Here is a 22,582-nt window from a genome sequence, read left to right as displayed (position 1 = left end):
TACAAGCAATGGATGATAACAGCTTAATAAATGATTGTACGTAAATCTTGTTTGAGTTTGAATATAGGATTGTATAAGGCTGTGCATTTTGCATTATTATTGAGGTGCTGCAACTAACTAACTGCAAACCATATGATAAATTCTTACAGTAATATATCACATATTGATTTACTCTGTATGGAAACGAAAATAGTTTAATATATGGTTAACCTCCTTTGTGCCAGGGGCGGATCCAGAGGGGGGCGATCGGGGCGATCGCCCCCCCCCCCACAAGAGGAAACTTTCTTATTTTATATATAAATAAACCCATCCATAACAAGTTTGGAGCTCTTAAAAGTAGCAGTATTACCGCCGACCGCCCCCCCCCAGAAGTCCGTCCTGGATCCGCCCCTGCTTTGTGCCCATAATTTTAAAATTAACGCTTGTGTCACTTTTCAACACTTGACTTTGCAGTAGCTTTCCAACGAATTAGCAGGAAGCCCAAACTTATAGGACACCCTGCAGGTAAATACATTTCTTTGGACAGTTTCACTGCTCCAAACTAAGATTTGAAAAGTGTAGTATTGTTAATTTTATTATTATTGGCACAAAGGAGATCAACCATATTTTAAGCTATTTTTGTTTTCATACAGAGTAAAACAATATTTGACAACATTACAGTAAGAATGTATCATGCACTTTGCAGTATGTTGCAGCACTTTAATAATGGTGCACTATACGTACACTCTAGATCCTGCATATGTCCGATCCATACATTACAAGAAGGCAATACGTATTCGATACAGGTAAAATCTGTATATTTCATATGGACAACCTATTAGCTATATACATCCAATCTATACATTACATATGGCCAACCTGTACGCGACATACGTATAATCTATATGCTGCATGCAGACAGTCTGTAAGCTACATATATGCACTCTGTATGGTGCATACGGATATTCTGTATGCTGTATCTGGACAAGCTGTGTGCGACATAAGGAAAATCTGTATAATACATACGTACAATACGTATACTGTATCTAGTCGTACGTATGGGGCACAAGTACAATATAGATGCTGTCTCGGGGTTGAACGCAAGAAACATACGTACAGAACGTATATTGCATACTTCTTGAAATTATGCTCCGTCCTGATAGTCAGTGTATGTCGTCATTATTAACCCACATGCTACATACGACCCTGACGTCACAAAGCTAGATATTACCTCCGTATATACTTGTTACTGCAGATAACGTCACACGAATGACGTCATTGCACTTGTGCAGACAGTACGTATAATACATACTTTTTCAGCTATACGTTTGCTGCAGGATGTTATATACGGTTGTACGTTAAGTCCAGAAACTACAGGAATTACGAATGTAACCTACGTTTTTAAGTATGCCACCTACATTTTTTTTCTCAGTGTGTATCAGAAGTTTGTACACGAGATTTCCACACTCCTAAACATCCCTAGGTCCACTGTATCTGATGTGATAGTGAAGTGAAAACGTAAAGGGACACGTACAGCACAAAAGCATACAGGCCGACCTCGTCTGTTGACTGACAGAGACCGCCGACAGTTGAAGAGAGTCGTAAAGTGTAATAGGCAGACATCTATCCAGACCATTACTCAGGAATTCCAAACTACATCAGGATCCACTCCAAGTACTATGACAGTTAGGCGTGAGGTGAGAAAACTTGGATTTCATGGTCGAGCGGCTGCTCGTAAGCCACACATCACCCAGGTAAATGCCAAACGACGCCTCGCTTGGTGTAAGGAGTATAAACATTGGACGATTGAACAGTGGAAAAACGTTGTGTGGAGTGACGAATCATGGCGATCTGTGGCGATCCGATGGCAGGGTGTGGGTATGGCGAATGCCCGGTGAACGTTATCTGTCAACGTGTGTAGAGCCAACAGTAAAATTCGGAGGTGATGGTGTTATGGGGTGGTCTTGTTTTTCTTGGAGGTGGCTTGCACCCCTTGTTGTTTTTGCGTGGCACTTTCACAGCTCAGGCCTACATTGATGTTTTAAGCACCTTATTGCTTCCCACTGTTGAAGAGAAATTCGGGGATGGCGATTGCATCTTTCACATACTGCACGGCCTGGTTAAAACATCAATGTTCACGACAATAACATCCCTGTAATGGACTGGCCTGCACAGAGTCCTGACTTGAATCCTATAGAATATCTTTGGGATGTTTTAAAACGCCGACTTCGTGCCAGGCCACACCGACCTACATCGATACCTCTCCTCAGTTCAGCACTCCGTGAACAATGGGCTGTCATTCCCCAAGAAACCCTCCAGCACCTGATTGAAAGTATGCCTGCAAGAGTGGAAGCTGTCATCAAGGTTAAGGGTAGAGACAACACCATATTGAATTCCAGTAGTACCGATGGATGGCGCCACGAACTTGTAAGTCATTTTCAGCCAGGTATCCGGATACTTTTGATCACATAGAGTAGTTTTGGAGTTATAGGGTGCCGATGTGAGAACAAAATAACATCCGTGGAAAAAAAAGGACCAGAGACTGAAGATAGAGCATTTAATGACCATTGAATGTTATGTACACGTGAAGACAGACTTAATACAGTGTATCATTCAATGAAACCGACATCTGTCGCAATAACAGCCTCTAAACGATGTTGAAACCGTCGGCAGACATGAATGATTTGCGTCCTGGGAATGTTTATCATGGTATCCACAATAGCTGCCCTGAGAGCCACAACGGTGTTGTATGGATGCTTATTGGAGGTCCTCTCAACCAAGCCTCAGACATAAAATTCCAAAGGGTTGACATCAGGGGAGCTGGCTGGCCACATGTTTGGGGTGACGTGGTCGTGTAAATTTGTGGCCAACCATTCTTGGGTTGAATAGGTCGTACGGGCGGGAGCGGACTACTGCTGGAAAGCATATGGGCTGCCACGTGCTACAGCAGTAATTCAGAGCTGCACAACTGTCTTCAACACATCGGTGTAAACAACGGCGTTAACTCTGGCACCTCGAGAAAAGAACTGTGAAGGCATCACGTCGCCCTCACTGTTCACAACCTCCAGAACCATCACGGAGGCGGGGAACTTGGTGTACATGACGGTCGGAATCTCTTCGGGTGTTTTACACAGCCACCGATCATTTGTGCAGTTCGCCTTCTGGTCTTGGACGAAGATTTTCTCATTTGAGAAGAACCAGAGCATTTCTGGCTGCTCTGGATATTTCAGCTTGTTCAAAAGGTCACTTTATTCTCCCTAGTTCTCGAGGACATGAATTGGCCTCTCCGCATTACGTACGACATTTAACGGAGCTATTCATGCACCACACGTTGAATGGTGACCTCGTCAACCTGCTTCTCCCTTGCGAGTGCTTTCATGTACCTCCTTGGGCCCGCTTCGACAACAGCTTGGATGAAAGCGATGAATTCGGGCATCCTGGTCCTGTCAAAGCGCTGACAATGTCGTTTCCTATGGGAAACGGTTTCCACATCACCACTGACGGTCTCCAGTTCTCTCCGAACTTTGAAGCGAATGACCAGGCGACTTTCAGGAAGGCAGGGATGTTGGAATCGGCGTGTCCTGCAGCCAAGGAGACGATGACTGCATGCCTCTTCATTTTCTGGGGTAGCCTAGGGTTTTGTTGCATGTTTACCTGTAACAAAAAGGGATGTGTTACTATAACATACAGGATACTGTGTCACTTATACTATGTGATCTCAAATAGCTGCCGTACCCCGTATATTACAAAGTTTATCATGAAACATATTTATAAGATGAGGTAAATCTACCCTTGTTAACCAATTTCGATTCTGTAATGTCGACGATTAGTAAGCCCAAAGGAATTGCATGCCATTGTCGAACGAGGATTGGTAATTATTATTAAAACTAACATCAAACAATAAAAAAGCAGGAGAAGAAGAGTGAATTTACCTCTTTGCTTTTGATCCTTTCCAACCCGAGCAATTCTTCCGGCTCCAAGAAAGCTGACGCTATGTTTTCAAGACAATCACAATTTTCTTTTGCGAATTTGATCTCGGAACATATTCTTTAATATTGGAGTAAATTCAGCACGACATTTTTGATTGATTTCAACACCAAGCAATAGGGACCATCGGGAAGATTCAAAGTATGTGTACAAGGTGTATATACGCAATAATAAGTTAAAATAGAATAATTTTTACTGAGTTAATTTTAAAATGTTGCTATGTTATTACATATGCGCAAAATATGAAAATAGGGATGATTGACCCTAGCAAGATCAAGCGAAAGACACCAAATCAAGATATCGGAAAACTACATGTAAGCCAATATTCAAGTACTTAAGTCACACCAAAACAACACAGAAGAAAAGTCAAATGAAACAAACAAATGCAACAAAAATCGACGAGAAGAAGCAAAGATATAAGGCCCCTAGTATCAAAATCCACCACATCCATTTCGCCCGGTTTCGAGTAATCTCGCAAAACGTGCAGTGAGGCTCCATATACACGCATACAAAATCCAATATTTGAACTAGTTCTTTAGTATGAAGTATTAAGCTTTTACACAAAATTCTGTTTCAATGGAATTACTTTAGATTAAACATATAACAAGTTATATATAACTCAAATTCGGTGAAAAATGGATTTGACGACTTTTGATACTAGGCGCCTCATATCAAGAGTCTTATTTACAAATCATAAATAATCGAAGAATGACGTCTCATACTAAAACGAGCAATCCTTAAGATGGTGGAAGCACACACCTTTATCACGGAGACGATTTAAGGAATGTTGGTTGGGAAAGGACAAGCAACATCTACGGGGATTACCAGTGCAGTTGGAAACTTCAATGATCTGAAGTATCCCCTTTTCAATGGTCTTACAAACAAACACTACATAATTTGTTAAACAAGTTTTGGGTTGAGTAATCTGTAGAGTATCGGTATCGTACTGGACTTCCAACTGGAAAACCTCGGTTCTATTCCACACCATGTAACATCTTTTTCCGCATAAAATAATGGTTGCACGGAAGGTGATGATCAATTCCCTTTACTCAAAGTTCTTCATCTAGAGATGAGATGCAGGAATCATGCACGTGTTAACTGAGAGAGAGTGGAAATAGATCTTATTGAAATATTATCAGGGGCATTCATCTATATCCATATTTGTTTATGTTTTAGCTCCTTTTTGTTTATTCTTCTTTACGAAATTACAGTTCTCGATTACTTAGAGTATAGCAAGGGACGTCAAAGATATTACTATTATTTGTCATATTTGAAACATATGATATGTTTTCTATTGCTGTAATAGTGTTTACAAATTAAGCTTTACACACTGCACATCTTGGTTTTACTTTCTTAGATTGTCTTTGATTTTCGATTGCATTTTCCAAACAGACTGGAAACGAATAATATAACACCGAAAAATATTCTTGTTAGCTTTAATGTTTAAATACCACACAAGAATAATATATTTAAAAATGGAATCTATGATTGATTTGCGGATAAGAAAATTCTTGCAAAACAGAGATGAGAGTTAAATCACCCCGCACGACATGATAGTTTTCTCATGAAGTTTCAGTAGATATATTAAAACTGAAAGGTAACAAAATTGAATGTAACGTTAAAACGAATAATGTAAAACATTTAGATATTTTACAAAATACTGTAACCTGTGAAATAAAATAAATGTGTGACCAATATTGACCTTTTTACAGTATGTCTAAGGTTAAATAAGATCTCTGTGACTTTCTCATTATATCAATCGTTCTGTAGATACTAAAGAGTGTCTTCTACTTGATTTTTTTATTCGTTGCAGAGGCATGGATATTTTTCTTTGCCGTTTGCTACACTGACATCTTTCGAACGAATTGGTGCACTTGTAGAATGCCTCACGTAGTTTTCAAACATCCAACCTTAACCGCATTGCGGGTTGTCTAACGTTGCAGGATATGAAAAATTGGAAGTGTAAATGCACTTTTGTTTGTGTGTATACAATCATACATTTCTATTAGGATATTAAGTAACATGGAAACACTTGGTAACTACGTGGTGTTATTACTAGCTCAACTCATAACATCATTCCATCGTTATCAGGAGAAGTTGGTGATTATTTTATATTTTGTATATTTTTCATTAGTGGATGCCCTGAACCCAACATGTCGAAAACTGTTGAAGGATAAAACTCTAGGATACAGAGACAATATGAGCGTGGAATATTACCATTTACCACCATTGCACCATGCTGTAAATCATGCGTGCACGGAAGCTGGAACATATGATTACTTTTCAGGAAGTGAAGTATCATATACTCTGACGTTTCTCTGCTTGGGACTCGTTATTATGGGTATGTATTAGATTTGTAATAAATCAACCTTGAGTTTCAGGACGCTACCTCCTATATATATATATATATATATATATATATATATATATATATATATATATATATATATATATATATATATTATGTGTGTGTCTACATAAGTTGTTAATGAACTATACCGACAAGAAATAGGGACCGTCAGTTGCACGTTTCATCATTTTGAAATATCACGTGCTGTGGTGTTTTGCTTCACGCTTATACTTGAAGAAAACGTAAAATATACCATGGCAAAGTACATCACAGCACACGTAGTTTACAACACGAGGAACCGTGTAGCAGACGATCCCTAACACTCCCGAATTATCGCCGAGGCATTCGATGTTCTCTACTGTCACGATTTACCTTTTTTCTACTTTGGGTCCACCTTAAAATCAGTGAATATCTTAAAATTCTGTTGCGAGCATGTTTGGGATTTATACCCTGTAAAGAATCCTTGTACACCCATTGCATATTGATGAAATATACCATTTTTATTTGTGTATGTATGACTTCCTTTACGCTGATATGACCTGCCACTCTACGGATTCTCGAGTTCAAAATTTTGCATGTTGAGATTTAACTTTTCCAGAATTTTGGACAGCCCTAGCTCTGTATGTTAAATTTTAATAACTGTATGTTAAAACTATTTCGTTTATTACAAACTAAATACAACTATTATTTAAAAAGTAGTTCACAGAATTCCAAGACAACATGATAGGTAATCAAATGTAGTTGAGTTCGTTGCTCTAGCCACTGCCTTAACTTAGACTTTTGGGGAAATGTTATTCTGGCAACAGTGGAATTTCTATGGATGGTATCACTGAAAATTCTTCAGGTTCATATTTTCTACTGTAGAATAACATAACCTATTACTGTGGTAAGTTGCATTTCATTACCTCCTTTCACTTATAAAAACAAGCTAAAGAAAAATTTTGTATTATTTTTAGTATGTCAGGGTTTTAATGTTGGATAGACATTTCTCATGGACGGTGATAGTTAGAAATAGTAAAATAATGCTAGTGATAAGCTACGTCTTACAGCAGGAGTCATCTTAACCTTATGACTTGAAAGTTTAAAGAGGGAGGCGCCATGTCAAGAGCAATTCTTGGGGCAAGAGACAGTAAAGTAGTGATCAAGACGAGAGTGATAAGTTGCTAAAAAAAATCTAACATATGAAATGTATTTTTTACAGGCTTTTACGTGCTCCAGCAAAATAATACCCAATCTTCTCAAATTGTGCATTCACAGAAAAAATATAATACTTTTTTAAGAAATCTATTTTCAAGCACTGTAGTATTTAGCATTTCCTGAAATATTTTTTTCAATGTACATATATTATAGTTAAAAGGAGTTCCCAAGAATTTTTGAATTACTTAAACGAAACTGAAATTTGACCAAAGCAAGTATTATTTATTACTAATCTTTGCTACAGTTTCGGCGTATAAATTTCCTTTCAGAAGATAATATGTTTCTCTCGTTTGAAACAACAAGAGTCAGTCTTTTTCTGCAACACGCACAACAAACCTCAGCCACCTTCATTGTGCGGAGTGCGTGTCAGCGCAGTTTATACGTGTATGTTTATCATTATTTCTTCCTCTTCTGCTGCCGCATGGAGGTAGAAAAGAAAACAGAAGTCCTCAGTCACGGTAAAACTGTGATTTCATTGTACGTAAGGAGAAGTTTAAAGGACTGTTCTGTGAGGCAGGCGAATGTAGGGAGACCCAAGCCAGAACACATGAACAGAGTACAATAGAGTACGTAATGTGACTAACTCTATGTTGCCAAATCTCTCATGAACATTAATCAGGGTTGCAGACTTCATATTAAAATAAATAAAAGAAATGTTCGGTCGTTCCTCATTCGTATACAAGAATAAATGTCCATATTTGTTCTTTTTAAAGATTTTTCTTTATTAACTGAAAGACGCGTAGCTTTGTGACTACGTTAGAGAGCTTATCTTAAGTAGAACATTAATGTAAAGTACACCACATTTTTAAAAGACAAATTGGCAGGTGAACTCCTAACAAAAAATGTACTGGTGAATGTCTCCTACTTTACTGTCAGAAAAAAATAGCAAATTAATCGTCTAACGTATTTTGTTTTTACAGAATTAGCTTGCGATCGTAGTGTTGCATTATACTATTTAAACAGTGATAATCAGTATCAAAAATAATTATTGAAATGCGTGCAGGATTTGTATAAGTTATTATTGTGCTTAATGCATTATTTTATTGATGTTTATTTTGTTTTCGAAGGATTCGTTCTGTTACTTTACTATCTAACAAAGATGAAAGAAGAAAATTAAGGTTAGAATTTTCTCAACTTGCTACTAAAGTACGTCAATCATTTATTGGACCTGGAAGATCTTCGATACCCTTTTCAGGTAAGTCAATTTTATTTAGAATATCGATATATCATAGTAATTATTGGCATAGTTCGAATGTACAAAGGACAAGTACTGACAGGTGTGCTAATACTCTAAAAAATATTGACAGTAAGAAGTTTTGGTAGGACTTACGAGTTCTGACAAGTGAAAATCATTATCTGTAATAATCACTGGTCAGATTTTAACCTAATTACCTTGATCAAACATGACTTCTCTGTGATCTAAACAATTATGGACAAAGTTTATTAGGAGTGAGCTAAAGAAAAAGAAAAAAATACTTTAGACGGAGAAATACAGTTATTAAAAACAACGAGAATGTATTTTTCGAAAATTTTGTAGTATAAATTCTCTTAATGATTGGAAGATCATGAACGATAAGTAATGAATGGAATTGTGAGTGAATCTGCTTCAAACTTGGATGCATTGATTCTCAGAAGTGAAGTTTGTTGTCTAATATTCGAAGTTCCATTATAGAAAACACCTACTCACATATCTAGGAATATAGGATGGAGTAATCATAGTGGTAATTTGCTGGGCATAAGATATTAGATTTGGGAAACTGGATTTCGACTAGAGCTTGTAGAACTCTAGTTTTGGGATATTTAGAACCAGACCAATATCAATACTTCGCTATGCGTAAATAGGCCCGCAACCAGTGTCTTACTCTCAAATGTTAACATAATATTCTAATATCGTGGATACATATATGAATTAGTCTGTGGTCACTATGCTAAACACAAAAGGAATGAAAGAAGAAAAAATATCCAGAATTATTTTTCTTAATTCTTCTTTTTATTCGTTGGATTACGAATCATGATTCGATCCGGGTAGAATATTTGAGTGGGCAGCGATTTACATGGGGGCCGTAGTTTGCCTATCACTTGTCTCAAGGGTAGCGTGCTTGCTTTTAGCGCATTGTTCCTAGATTGCAACCGTGCTAGGAGCACAATGTATGCATTTAAACCTATGTTACACAACAACAACGCGATGCGTTTTTGCTAAATCTTCGGAATGCCAAGATTAACGTCTAGATTACGTCGGCTGGAGCCTAGGACGGCATATCAGGCTTCCTCTCCTTACATATTAAAGTATAAATTAATTTATTGCACTAGAAATTGATCATATTGAAGTTTCTGCATTACAAATTATAATATACTTTTCCGTTTATGAGTGATCCTGCGTATTATAACATAACTAGACTTCGTATAGTTGGGACTGAGTGCTGGATCCATCAACACTGGAGTATCAACGTTGTAACTTACAAGTCTAAAATCTTAATCAATGCACACAATTTTCCTCATGTATTAAAATAGAATGTGCAATTCCAACAACACCTTTAAATTTATATGGGGTAAACCTACATAAGTTCGTGATATACCTTATTTCGTGAGACAAATTATTCTTCACAGAGAATATAGATAGAGTTACAGCGGTGTTCAAGAGAGGGTAGGAATACTGACAAATGGTGAAAAGGTTTTCCAGTGGCAACTGTTACCGTGTGGATGTCACTCACGATGTTAGTTGGTGCACAGGGTAGAAAGCGTTTCTCAGTCAATTGACCTTCGAAGACCAAATATTTTGTGTCTGCGTACGGTGTTATTGTGTAGCTTTTGTTACAGACGATTGCTCAAAAAATACTCTGGTTCTCATTTTGTGTGAAATCTTAAAGAAATAATGCAACTGTAAAGCAATAGACGCTTATCAAATTGCATCATATTCTTATAAATTTTGTGTCAGAATGGCTCCATATTAATGAAAAATTTCTCCATATTACTTACGTTAGTCGATATCTTTAATAGAGCTTATCCGAAAGCAGCAAATATGGACAAAGCTGTTAATGGTTTTAAACAAGCGGGTATTTGTCCTTTGGAGCTGGACACTTTTAGAAAAGAAGATTTTGAAGCTGTTCAGCAATTCCAGGCCGTAGAACTTGAAGATAAAAGAGAGACTTCGGAAGAAGTGAATTCCCAATTGCTTTCCGATGCTCAAACTACTATAGGCCTACGCCAAAATGAATAACCATCTTCGACGAAAATAGGGCTAAATCGAGAAGGACATCAACTACTCGGAACACCACCACAGCAGTTACCATTGCTTGTCCAACCGTCTTCTTTACAAAATGAGGCTGTTAAAGTCTCAGATTTCTCCTATCTCCAGGTCTGCCAAGTCAACTACTCGAAATAACAAAAAACGTTCAGAAATCTTAACTTCTACTCCAACCAAACGAATATTGGAAGATGCTGAATTCAGAAAGAGCACTAAGCGAAGAAAGCACCAAGAAAGCAAAGTTGAGAAGAAAACTCGAAAATTCGATGTTGGTGGAAAACGTGAAGACAACCTGTGGAAACAAACTAGAAGTTGACCTAAACGTACAGTCAACAAACGACCTAAGTTTATGGAAAGAGATTCTGATGTTTCACGTTAAGGAATTAGTGCGTGCCAATACCCGATGTAATGCGTGTGATTACCCGATGTAGTGGGGAATACCACGCGTTTCTCGTTTTCCACAAACTTTATTTTTACAGAATCTATGAAAATCAAGGAGCATTACAAACGACCGAATATGAAACTAGAATGATTAAGTTACAACATACATTTTCCTCATGTTAATTTGTTTGATTTGTAGCGAGATATTGGAAAATGTACCTTAAGTGCGTGGTACTCCCCCACTTTCCCCTATTTTAGGGTAAACCTACCTAACTTCGTGATATTAAGGAGAATGACTGAAAAAAATACACATTTCCAAGCATGCAGGATAGATGTAATTTCTATATTAGGAAGGCCGAACATAAACACAACTGCTGTAGTAAAAGAAGCGCAAACAATACAAAAGTGAAAATATAAAGAAACAGAATACACAATATGTGTGAGCTATCTAACTTCGTGATAGAATACCTTATTCCGTGAGGGTGTGTAGCTAATTTCGTATTACAGTAGTGTACTCACGTTATATTAATTATCACCGTCTGTATCACTCATTTGTCACTGCACATATGCAGCACATGAAAATGGTTATGTCAGCTGAATTAAAACTCTGGCTCCTTTTATGAAACCACCGTAAACAGGAGCAGCACTGTATCCAGGGGCTACATTTCTTTCCCGACCCGTAGCGCTCGTTACTACTAGCGCTCAACTCATCATTTTACTTACTGTTCGCCCATTCGGCAGAGACCTCCAGTTGTCAGAGTGCCAAGGAGAGTCTATGTTAATGAAAGGAGAGAAGTGTAAAAGAAGAAGAGGAAGGAAGGCATTGGTTATTGGCAAGGGTGGTTTGTTTGAACAGTGTTACCAACCCGGCACCAAAACTATAGCTGATAAGATTTTATGAATAATAAAAAAATGAAATCTTAAATTTTACGTCCCACGTTTATGCCGGCTAGGCTAAAGGAGACTGATGACAGGACATGATAAGAAGAACTTATGCTAGTTTGTTGTTCATGTCTATGTGCTGGCGATATCCTCTCAAGATGAAATTTCACAGTTTAACGTGGGATCCGAGCCACCTGAGTCTCCACCGGGAATGGAACCTGAGACCCCTTAATTGCAAGGTAACAAGCGTAACAATTCATCCACCGGTAATAGTACTTTAATAATAGGATACAGCAGATTCCTTTAGCTATCATTGTTCCACATTCCAATGCGCAGTAGTAACAACTGAAGGCAATAAAATAAGTAAACTAAATAAATAAATAAGTAATAAGGTTAAGTTGCTGTCTATCCACGATTCATCCAAAAATACGATCGGTCTTTTTTCGTTCCTGTAACGTCGTACTGTTCTCAAATATTGAGTGCTAGCTAACACTATATCACTCTGCTCCATTATAAACTTTCGCTTGTTCTGACACTTTTTGAAACTAAAACCGATTTCATGTAAAACTCTCCTTAAAGTTTCGCGTTGCCAACGAAAATTAATACGTGTTTGCAACACAGGAATCAATTTGGGGATAGTAGGAACTTTTTTCTCGTTCGCATAAAATTCATGTATAACTATCCTTATAACGTCTCTATCAAAATCGTCCAAAGCTATGTTCTCGATAGTGGTCTTTTTCTGGCGCTTTTTTGGCGATTGTAATTTCGGCATATCTTCACCTTTCGCTTCTCTACGAATTATTTCCACAGTTGACTCTGAAACTTTCGCAATTACACTTGCACGTTTGGTAGCCTGAGAAAGGGGAATTAGAAGACGATCTTCCAGCGCTTCTTTGTCACAAAATGTCACCACATTATGGATTAGTCTTTTCTCGGCACTACGTAAGTGTTTCTTCACGACAGCACTGGTTGACGGTATTGGCTCCATCATATTAAAATATACACAAAACAACGCACGAACACACACACAACACACACACGCGCAAGCATAAACATGAAACAGGTGAGAGAAAGAACTAGAAAAAAACAGTAAACTGCACAACCACAAACGTGCGTCTACTGTAGAGAAAGACAATAGCTTATGTCCTCGCGCGATCTTTGGCGCAATCAACCGAACATCGAAGCCCCTAGAAACACAAAGCTAGGCTGCATTTAAAATGCGCGCGCTCTATTCACTGCGTGACATCATCGCCTGACTATAATGTACTGCTGATCTGGATCCAATTTATGTAGCTTGGCAACTATGTTTAAACTTCCAGCCTTCTTTCTCTCGCCCCCAGAGTCGCTCAGTAGAATAGCACGTAGTTCTCACCAACTTGTTCCGGATTTCTCACCAAATTGGGCCTAAAATCCGCCATTTTGTACCAAAATTTACCCATGTTCCCAAAATCTCACCAAAATTGCCCTAAAATCCGCCATTTTCTACCTAAATTTATCGATGTTCCCAAAATCTCACCAGAATTGCTTCAAATTCCCCTCATTTCTACCAAATACGTGTACAGACCGAAATTCTCATTAAAAGGCATGCAAATTTCCTTCATTTTCACAAGAATTGATCAACAGTGTAAATTTTTCATGAAAATGGATGCAAATTTCCTTTGATATTATTTATTATATATTTTAATACAATTTTATGTTGTTTTATTCAATTTATGTTGATTACTTACCGTTTTTCCCCAATCCTTTAAGAAACGTGTTTCTTCCTTCCTTATTCCTTGGTCAAGTGGCGAGAAATAGCTAAAGGAACTTCAGAACATGTCCACACAAGTCTTTTTTGTTAATCTTGAACGCAGTTGGTCTTGCTATTCAAGAAACTAATTCTAAAGAAAGAATTCACCTATAATGAAATAATGGCATGTTGTAAGATGAGGTAACCAGTGGGGGAAGAGCACAGGAAGAGGGGGGAGGCAGTAGTCTTGGGGCTGTTTCTATCCAACGTGTGTGGCAATATAGACAATGGATTGCCGACAAACACCATTGTAAGCGTAGCAGATGCTTTTTTTTGGAGCTGTCTCGTAATTTCATCATTGTGTCAATTAAGGAAGTAAGAAAGTGTCAATTTAATGTGAGATATGGATGTTTGAAAATAGTCTAACCGTAGGAGGTGAGACAGACATGTGAAATGACTTTTAGAAACATGGGAAACTCTAGATAAAGAACAATTGTTAAAAGATATTGACTGTTTAAGATGGAAGGCGTAGGAGGGAGAGAGCCCTTTGACGGGTGAAGAGTAACGAAAGGAACATAGACACCTGCTTGTATGTGTGTGTTCCAGAATGCTGGAGGGGTGAACTGTGCTCTCCTATGGAGTAAAAAAAAAAACATGTTTAATGGGAGAGTGTGACTTCTACCGCATGGAAACTGAAAAATATACGAAAAAAAGAAATAGGAAATCATTATTCTAAGGACAGAGAATTGAAGAATGAGATAGTTAAATGTCACTTTTTAAAAGTTAATGTATTGCTTCCCATACTGAGAGACCGCACATAAGATTGGAGGGGCGAAGTGTGCTTTTATTTTGTGTGCAAAGGACCAGTTTAAATTGGCGTGGGAATTGTTACGCATTTTGTTAAGACCTTGCCACATACGTAGAGGGGAGAGAAAGGGTGGCCCTTCCTACCTGACTTGCAAAGAGGAAAAAGACTGAATGAATTGTGTACGCAAGACAACTTTCACTATTGTGCTTTTTGGAAGAAGTGTTCAAACAAGATTTCTTTAGGTATTTTCACATAAATGATTTTATCCTTTTAAAAACTAGATTATTGAATTAATTATTTATGAATATTAATGAAATGATAATGAATATTAATGAGATGGTAATGAATATTAAGGAGGGGGTATTTTATGTATTGATATTGTATTTTCAGTAGCTGATATGTGATTTTAGCATAGAATATCATCTTTTGGATACTGTAGGGGTCTAATGGTGTACGAAGCTTAGACGAATGACAAATTGCATGTATATATGATTACTTTGTAAGTGGGGTACATGTATGTGTAGCTGATATGTGATTTTAGCATAGAATATCATGTTTTGGATACTGTATGGGTCTAATGGTGTACGAAGCTTAGACGAATGACAAATTGCATGTATATATGATTACTTTGTAAGTGGGGTACATGTATGTGTAGCTGATATGTGATTTTAGCATAGAATATCATGTTTGGATACTGTATGGGTCTAATGGTGTACGAAGCTTAGACGAATGACAAATTGCATGTATATATGATTAGTTTGTAAGTAGGTAGATGTATGTATGTAAGTATATTGGTTTTTGATATCGGGACAGGAATATATGTATCATATTGTAGACATATTATCTTTCGTTTGCATGTAAGTGTTTTAAGCATGTGTTGTTGGTTGCGTAGCTTTAGGGGCTATACTAGGCTGGATGCAAACACCTGAAGTGTTTCTATTGTAGGGTTATATATATTGTAGAGCTGTATATGTTGTTGTGATGATATGTTATGTGAATGCAAACACATGAACTGATTATATTGTAGCCTTATAATTTGATTGCTTATGTATATAGATTACCTTGAATACCATGTTAGAATGTATATATTTTGGTTTTTACGTACGTAGATGCTTTTTAGACATGACCTAGTGGTATTTGAAGCACAAAGGATATCACTATGATATAAGGCATTTACATATACACATGTTTTCACTAGAGTATTCTAATGATATATATTTTGGTTTTTACGTACGTAGATGCTTTTTAGACATGACCTAGTGCTATTTGAAGCACAAAGGATATCACTGTGTTATAACCCATTTACATATAGATATCTTTTCACTACAGTATTCTAATGACATTTATTCATACCTTTACTTACTTCTAAGATGCTTGTTCACCTTGTAAAAGACATTATGACGTCAACATGGTTTCGAACTTAGAGTCATTTATTGTAGGAACATAAAATATGATAAATAATCTTATATGAAGCATAGGTATTCTTCCTTTATCTTATATAGAATACAGATACTTCGTATGATATCAATATTTGTTTGGAGGAATAAAACATATTATTGTAAATTGTAACGCTTTATTGTATTTATATAGTCTACAATATTCTATATTGGCATATTGATATACATATTTAAATAAGATATTTACATTATATATACGTACAAGTACCAACAGATAGCAAAACTTATGGACATATTTGATGATATTATGACCATGTTACTACATGATGCTACCTTTAGACAGTTTACTATTTACATATACATAGAATACCAATCATTTAACACACTTAATACTTTGATAACCATATGGCAATGTTCTATAGTCAGTAATACTGTTATGATTTAATCGTCGTCTTTTATTTTGAACTTTCTGATGTGTTTTAGTTTCAGACTTGGATACGATGACAAACCCAGGCTTACGAACAATTCTTCCTGGATTGTGTAACTGTTTTTTGTCAGCTTTATCCCGAACTAGTTGATAAAAATGATCAAAGTTAATTTCTTGTCGTGTACGATGATTTAAAGTTATTCCTCTAATTTTAAATACATAATCTACTTTACCTGTTTGAACTTCTTTCATTCTATAGGCATAATTTTTTGGCCCTAAGCCTATAAATGCATCAATTTCCCACCCATCAGGAACTTCATTAGTTAACTGACCTAAATAGGAACCCAAAGAAAGTGGAGGCTTTTCATTACGTTGCTGCACAAACATAATACTATCAGTGTCGCAGTACAATACACGATCAGGATTTATAGCTGTTAGTAACTCGTAAAGTTTTAGACGCGCCCACGATGTGATGAAGGCTGCAAGGACAACATTGGAAAATTTCCATGGCTTGTTTTTGTTTTCAATGTTCTTATATGATACAATGAGATGGCGCTCTCCAATAGGCAATACAGTTTGTACCTCATATTGTGGTGCCCATAGATAACTTAAAAATTTTTCTGGAGTATCTACAATTACAGATTGAGATAAATCTGTTCTTTGTCCCCATTTTCCATACAAGGAATTGAGAAATATTTTGGAAATATATCTTAGACCAGGATTTGATTCAATGTTATTTTCCGTTAACTGAATGCATTCATGTTCATAATAGTCTGTAATATATTTTTCTTGATCTTGTTTAGTTTTGCACCAGCTAGGAAATCCTGAAGACTCCTGCTTCATTTTTAAGAAGGAATTGACATAATCTTTAAACAGATTATTTTCTGAATCGGATAATTTGAATTCCCAAATCTCGATAATTTGTAGAATTTTGTATCCGAGATTTAAAGCCATATGAAGTTCAGGAGTACAGTATGTACCAGTAAGGACACGCTCAGTATCATTATGCATGCACTTGTTGTTATTTTGTTCCATACACGTACGACATAACCCAAACAAAAGGCGATCATTACATGTATATGGTAAAATTGGAAAATATAAGTCTTTGGGAGGTAAGATACTACATTTGACTAATCCATGAATACTTTGCACTTGTGGAAAGTCAGGCCCCTTGTATATTATAGGTTTACCTATAGGCAACGGCTTACGTGCCATCACCCAGGGGTAAAGACTGGTAACATCATAATATGACACAGACTCTTCACTGGTACATTCATATAAGGCATTAAAACATTCTGTACGTCCCCCATGAAAACTATCTTTAGGTACCAGATGGTCGACAAGATCATGACACTGTGTTTGAATAAACTGTTGTAATTTTTTATCATTTTTTACCATATGATCCCATTCACATTCCCACATTTCAATGACATTAAGATTTAATTTTTTAAGAAATGCTATTTTTGTGGTGGTGTTTTCATACCGATCTTGTAGTGATGTACCTTGGTTAGAGGTAGAATCTAGCGACACGTGTCGTAGTGTAGGATAACAGTTTAAACATCCGTGATAGTAACATCCATGAAATTCGTAAACTGTATTTGTTTTAGTTTCAAATCCATCAACCTTATACCTCCCAAATCGTTTTTCCAAGCCATTTCCAGAATGAAGAATTTTATTACCAGTAGTACGTTCTAAGTATCGCAGCCAGTACATTGCCTTGAGACTTTGACGATCACGATGGTCAAACCCATAGGGTGGAATAATTGGAATAATTTCTTTGGGTAAATATAAGGTACGATATGTTAGTATTGCCAAACTAGCAATAGTTGACGCGACGATAAAACATTGGATACCATTTGTTTTGTCTTCAATTAAGTTTGAAAATTTAATGACAGCCTCTGCTAAAATTTTAACATCATTCCGACAATATTCAATCATTTCCTTTTGGAGATTATACTCCTCATTACTTGCAGCACGTTCTTTGTGCCATATAATAAGTTGTTCTCGATCTTCAGTGCTCCTTGAATCAGGATCAAAATATTTTAGATCAGGAATTTTGCCTATATAATTCTGGTTTTCTAATGTATTAAACAAGTACGGGAAATCTCCCTTTCGTAAATTTGCAGAAAGACCTAATGCCTTAGGTAATTTAGATAATTTAACTCCCATATACAAATATGTGTCACGGAAGTAAATCTTTTGTCCTAAACGCATTTCAATAATTTTTTGCCCTGACATTATTACTTCAGGTGTAAAATGATGGTTTATGATCAAAGTTTTAGCACAGAATTGCATATCATAATTACTGCCATTATGGGAAAGCACAATGATTTTTTAAACATTGGTCGAGTTATTAATACATGATTAACAAATTCTTCAATGTTGTGAAAATCAAACGAACGGAACCCATTTTTATCACCGCATACAAAGCATGTATCATCAAGTTTCATGTCCTTACACTTGTAACAAGCATGAATACAATTTACAAAATTTACGTGATGTTCTTGTTCTCCTTGTTCATTTTTAGGAAGTAACATTGTTTCTACATCAAAGATAATGTACAAAAAGGTATCCACATGTTGCATTATAGCCGTTTGAACAAAACAAATATGGTCATCGCTTACATATGTGTAACATGTTTTACAATAACGTTCACCACATTTATGTTCAGACTTGCGTGAACGCATGTCAATCATAGTACCACAATGGACACAAATTTTCTTTGTTTCGCATAAACTCTTTCCGGAAACATTTATTATTTTATGATTGTGAAAACATTCTTGTGAAGAAAACAGTCTATGACAATCAACGCACTCGTGTTTAATATTATTATTATTATTACAAACATTGTGATACTTTTCGCACATTGGACATTTGAAGTTACACTTATGATTTTCGGTACGATGATAAGCTTCCAAACAATACTGACAATAATTTTTCTTGTTTAATAACGTTCTAATACTAGTAATTAATTCATAGTGTCCCTCAGTATACAAAATTAAAATTTTCTTGGATGCATGTATTCCAGGATAAATTACATTGTAGTTTCGAGTTAAACGATTTTTTTCGTAAACAACAATTTGATAATGAGGTGCTAACTTATTTTGAAACTTTTTTACATCATTAATAGTACATCCATCATGGATTTCAATGTCAACTTTAGCACTGACACACAAATCCTTTGCTTGTTTCATCAATCGTTCAGGATGATTTTTCAATTGATATACATAGTTATAACGATGATCAGCCCTACCCATTCCAAGAATAATACTTTTAGGAAGACAATACACATCCTTTTGTACAGGAATAGTACATTGATGCATGTGTGTTACAAGATCAACATATTTTGCTGAACCCATTGTTCGTCCCCTACCTTTACGTGAATCAACAATATGAATTTTGAAATTTACTTTATCACCTAATAAATAATTTTCATTACTATTTAAAACATTTTCAATTTTACGAAATAAAATGTCGGAGCTTAAATTTGACTTTTGACGCCACGAAATGTATATTGGTTTATTAATTGTGGAAGCAGAACTTTCTATTGTTATACCAACATACATATCATCATCGGCATCATTTAAAACATGATCCTTTACAAATTCAAATAACAACTGAATATATTTTTCAGGATCATCTATACCACTAGTGTGCATACGTTCGATTGTAACTTCCTTTCCCGTAAGTCCAAAATAAGTATAATGTTTGGTTGCACTATTAACAATACGAAAATATTCATTTGTTTTACCACTCCCATACATGGTAGGTTGTGATACATTATTAGTATTAGGACTTGGAAAGTTTATAAAATTTTCCATGAAAACGCTAAAATCATTTGTAGTTAAACTATTAGCTTTTCCTTCAGACACAAGTTCCATAAACTTCTCACGAGCTAAATTTTTTATATTATCTTGACGAAAGAAGCCTACATGATATAAATCAATAATATCTTTTGCAGACTTACATTTTTTCAAAACAACATGAGGATCACAACCAAAATGCATAAACAATGCCTGCAATAACTTGGAATAAGCTTCATTGCTTACCCTTGCACCCGTAGCATAACATTGCGTTATCACTTCCCATGTAAATAAAACTTCGTTTGGATTTTCATATCCACGTGCTTCCTGTGCCGACAACATGGTACAGATGACAGATTGTCCTTCCATTGTGTGATTCACACACTATATATGTAATTGCAATATGAATTTTTTGTTTTATACAGTAAATATTTTATACAATGATGTACAGAGAACTTTAATAATTGTTTTCACAGTTTTTTAAATGATAGGGTTTCGTAAGTAGACTTTTATGATATGATTCACAATGTGTTGACCAAAGATACACTTTTTTAAGAATTTTACACTTACCAGTAAGTATAATAATATAACTTTCCCGAACTTGTTTTGAGTTCACAAAAGATTTAGTTGTAAGTTTACCGACACTACACTTGAAAGCTTGTCGGCAATTGCACTAACACTTGCCGTTAACTACAATCATAAAACTTCCCGTAACTTTTTTCAGTTCAGTATCGATGCACTACCACTTGTCACTCACTAACTATATTTTTTAGTTCACCGAAGATATACTTTTAAGTTTATCGGTTAATACTTTAGCACTTTCCGATAATTGTAATTTACAAAGTGCCGTAATAAAATTGTTTTAGACTAATTACAGCACGCAAAGTACAAACAGGAAGTGTGTTTACTTTTTATTGATTGTTTATTATCAACACTAATAAATGGAAATTCCAAGAACTCCACATGAAGATTCCCGAAGATTGCCGAAGGTTCCCGAAGTTTCCCGAAGTTTTCTGAACATTGCTGAACCTAACCGAAGATGAACATGAGAGTTTATCCACAATTCCTGTACATGTTGGTTAATGTACAACACGAATGGTTCCGAAAATTGCCGAACTTAACCGAAGATGGACATAAGAATGTATCAACAATTCGTGTACACGTTTAGTAAATGTAAATGTAAATTGCAAAAATCTTGTAACTTTAAAGATCAGCAAAGATATATTTCAAAGTTTATTATTAGATGTAACTTTGTAACAAAATTGGTATTTTAAAATAAATGATTTAACAACAGAGAGTATACCAATGATTGGCTTTACTTTAACAGTAGTAATTCTATAGTGTACGGCGCGGCTTGCTGCGCGGGATTTATACTTTTAAAATTTAATCACGTACCCAAACGCTTTTAGTTTTGTAGTCTCGTACCCAAACGCATTTTGTTTTGTAATCTCGTACGCAGGTGCTTTAACATAATTTAAATTAGTAACAGTGATATTACATAATGTGATATAATTTCTAAATGCACTATTAAAGTTTGCAACACTTTAAATAATTATAGCTACTTGTTTTGTATGCTTTTCCACTGTGTTATCGGTCTAAAAAAAATTCCTTTGTTAGTAGTGCTAAGAATTTGTTTTGTTTGCATTGCTACAGCTGTTTAAACTGGTTTAAACCGGTTTAAACTAGTTTATTGTTTTTTCTTAACAGAACACTCATAGAGTGTGATCGTATTTAAATTGCTGTGCAAACTCGTTGTTAAATTTGATTGTGAAAATATAAAAATTCCTGTGCAAACTCCTTATTTATTTAACCTTTCGTATATTTTATTCTATTGTTTCCTTTGGAAACTCGTTGTTAAAAATGTGAGCATACCAAAGATAATTTGAAAATATTAAAAAATGAAGTGAACTTAGAATTAATTCCGATACAAACACAAAGTAACATAGTTACAAATATTTTATTCGTTCGCTTCATTAGCAACTCAGAGGAATTACATTCCGAAAATATTAAAATTAACAAAACATAAACATAAGAAAGTTATTTTAGCATGACACAAGATAATTAAACTTAAAAATTATTACATAAAGCTCTTTGATTCTTAAATGGAGAAGTAAAATTTAAGTCAGTGTGGCAATTGAATACAGAAACTATTAGTAAAAGTACAAGTTCCCAAAAGTGAAGTGTAGAAACAAAACTTAAAACACAATGTTGCAATCTAAATTGGAAAGAAAATTAAAAATACAACTTACAAACAAAATGTAGAAACCAAAAATAAAATTGTAGAAGCAAAATTAATACTACAAATTTAAAAAAAAATTGAAACTGACATGAAAATACAGAAACAAAATTAAACAACGCTACAATCTAAATTAAAAGTACAAGTTCCCAAAGTTTGTTT

The 22,582-nt window shown here is 35.6% G+C and overlaps 1 protein-coding gene across 1 annotated transcript in view; it reads left to right on the top strand.

The window, feature by feature from the left end:
• LOC145666069 (dual oxidase 2-like) overlaps positions 1 to 22,582 on the top strand; it is a 363,698-nt gene that overhangs the window by 176,791 nt on the left and 164,325 nt on the right. The window contains exons 14-15 of the mRNA XM_081733166.1: positions 6,101 to 6,311; positions 8,581 to 8,708. Of these exons, the coding sequence (XP_081589292.1) occupies positions 6,101 to 6,311; positions 8,581 to 8,708 (339 nt within the window). The remainder of the gene's footprint in view (positions 1 to 6,100; positions 6,312 to 8,580; positions 8,709 to 22,582) is intronic.

This window comes from Thermobia domestica, chromosome 12 (assembly GCF_964235325.1).
Source record: "Thermobia domestica chromosome 12, izTheDome1.hap1.1, whole genome shotgun sequence".
NCBI classification, from domain to species: Eukaryota; Metazoa; Arthropoda; class Insecta; order Zygentoma; family Lepismatidae; genus Thermobia; species Thermobia domestica.
The sequence above is the reverse complement of the archived record's forward strand: the minus strand, read 5'-3'. Positions and strand labels throughout refer to the sequence as shown.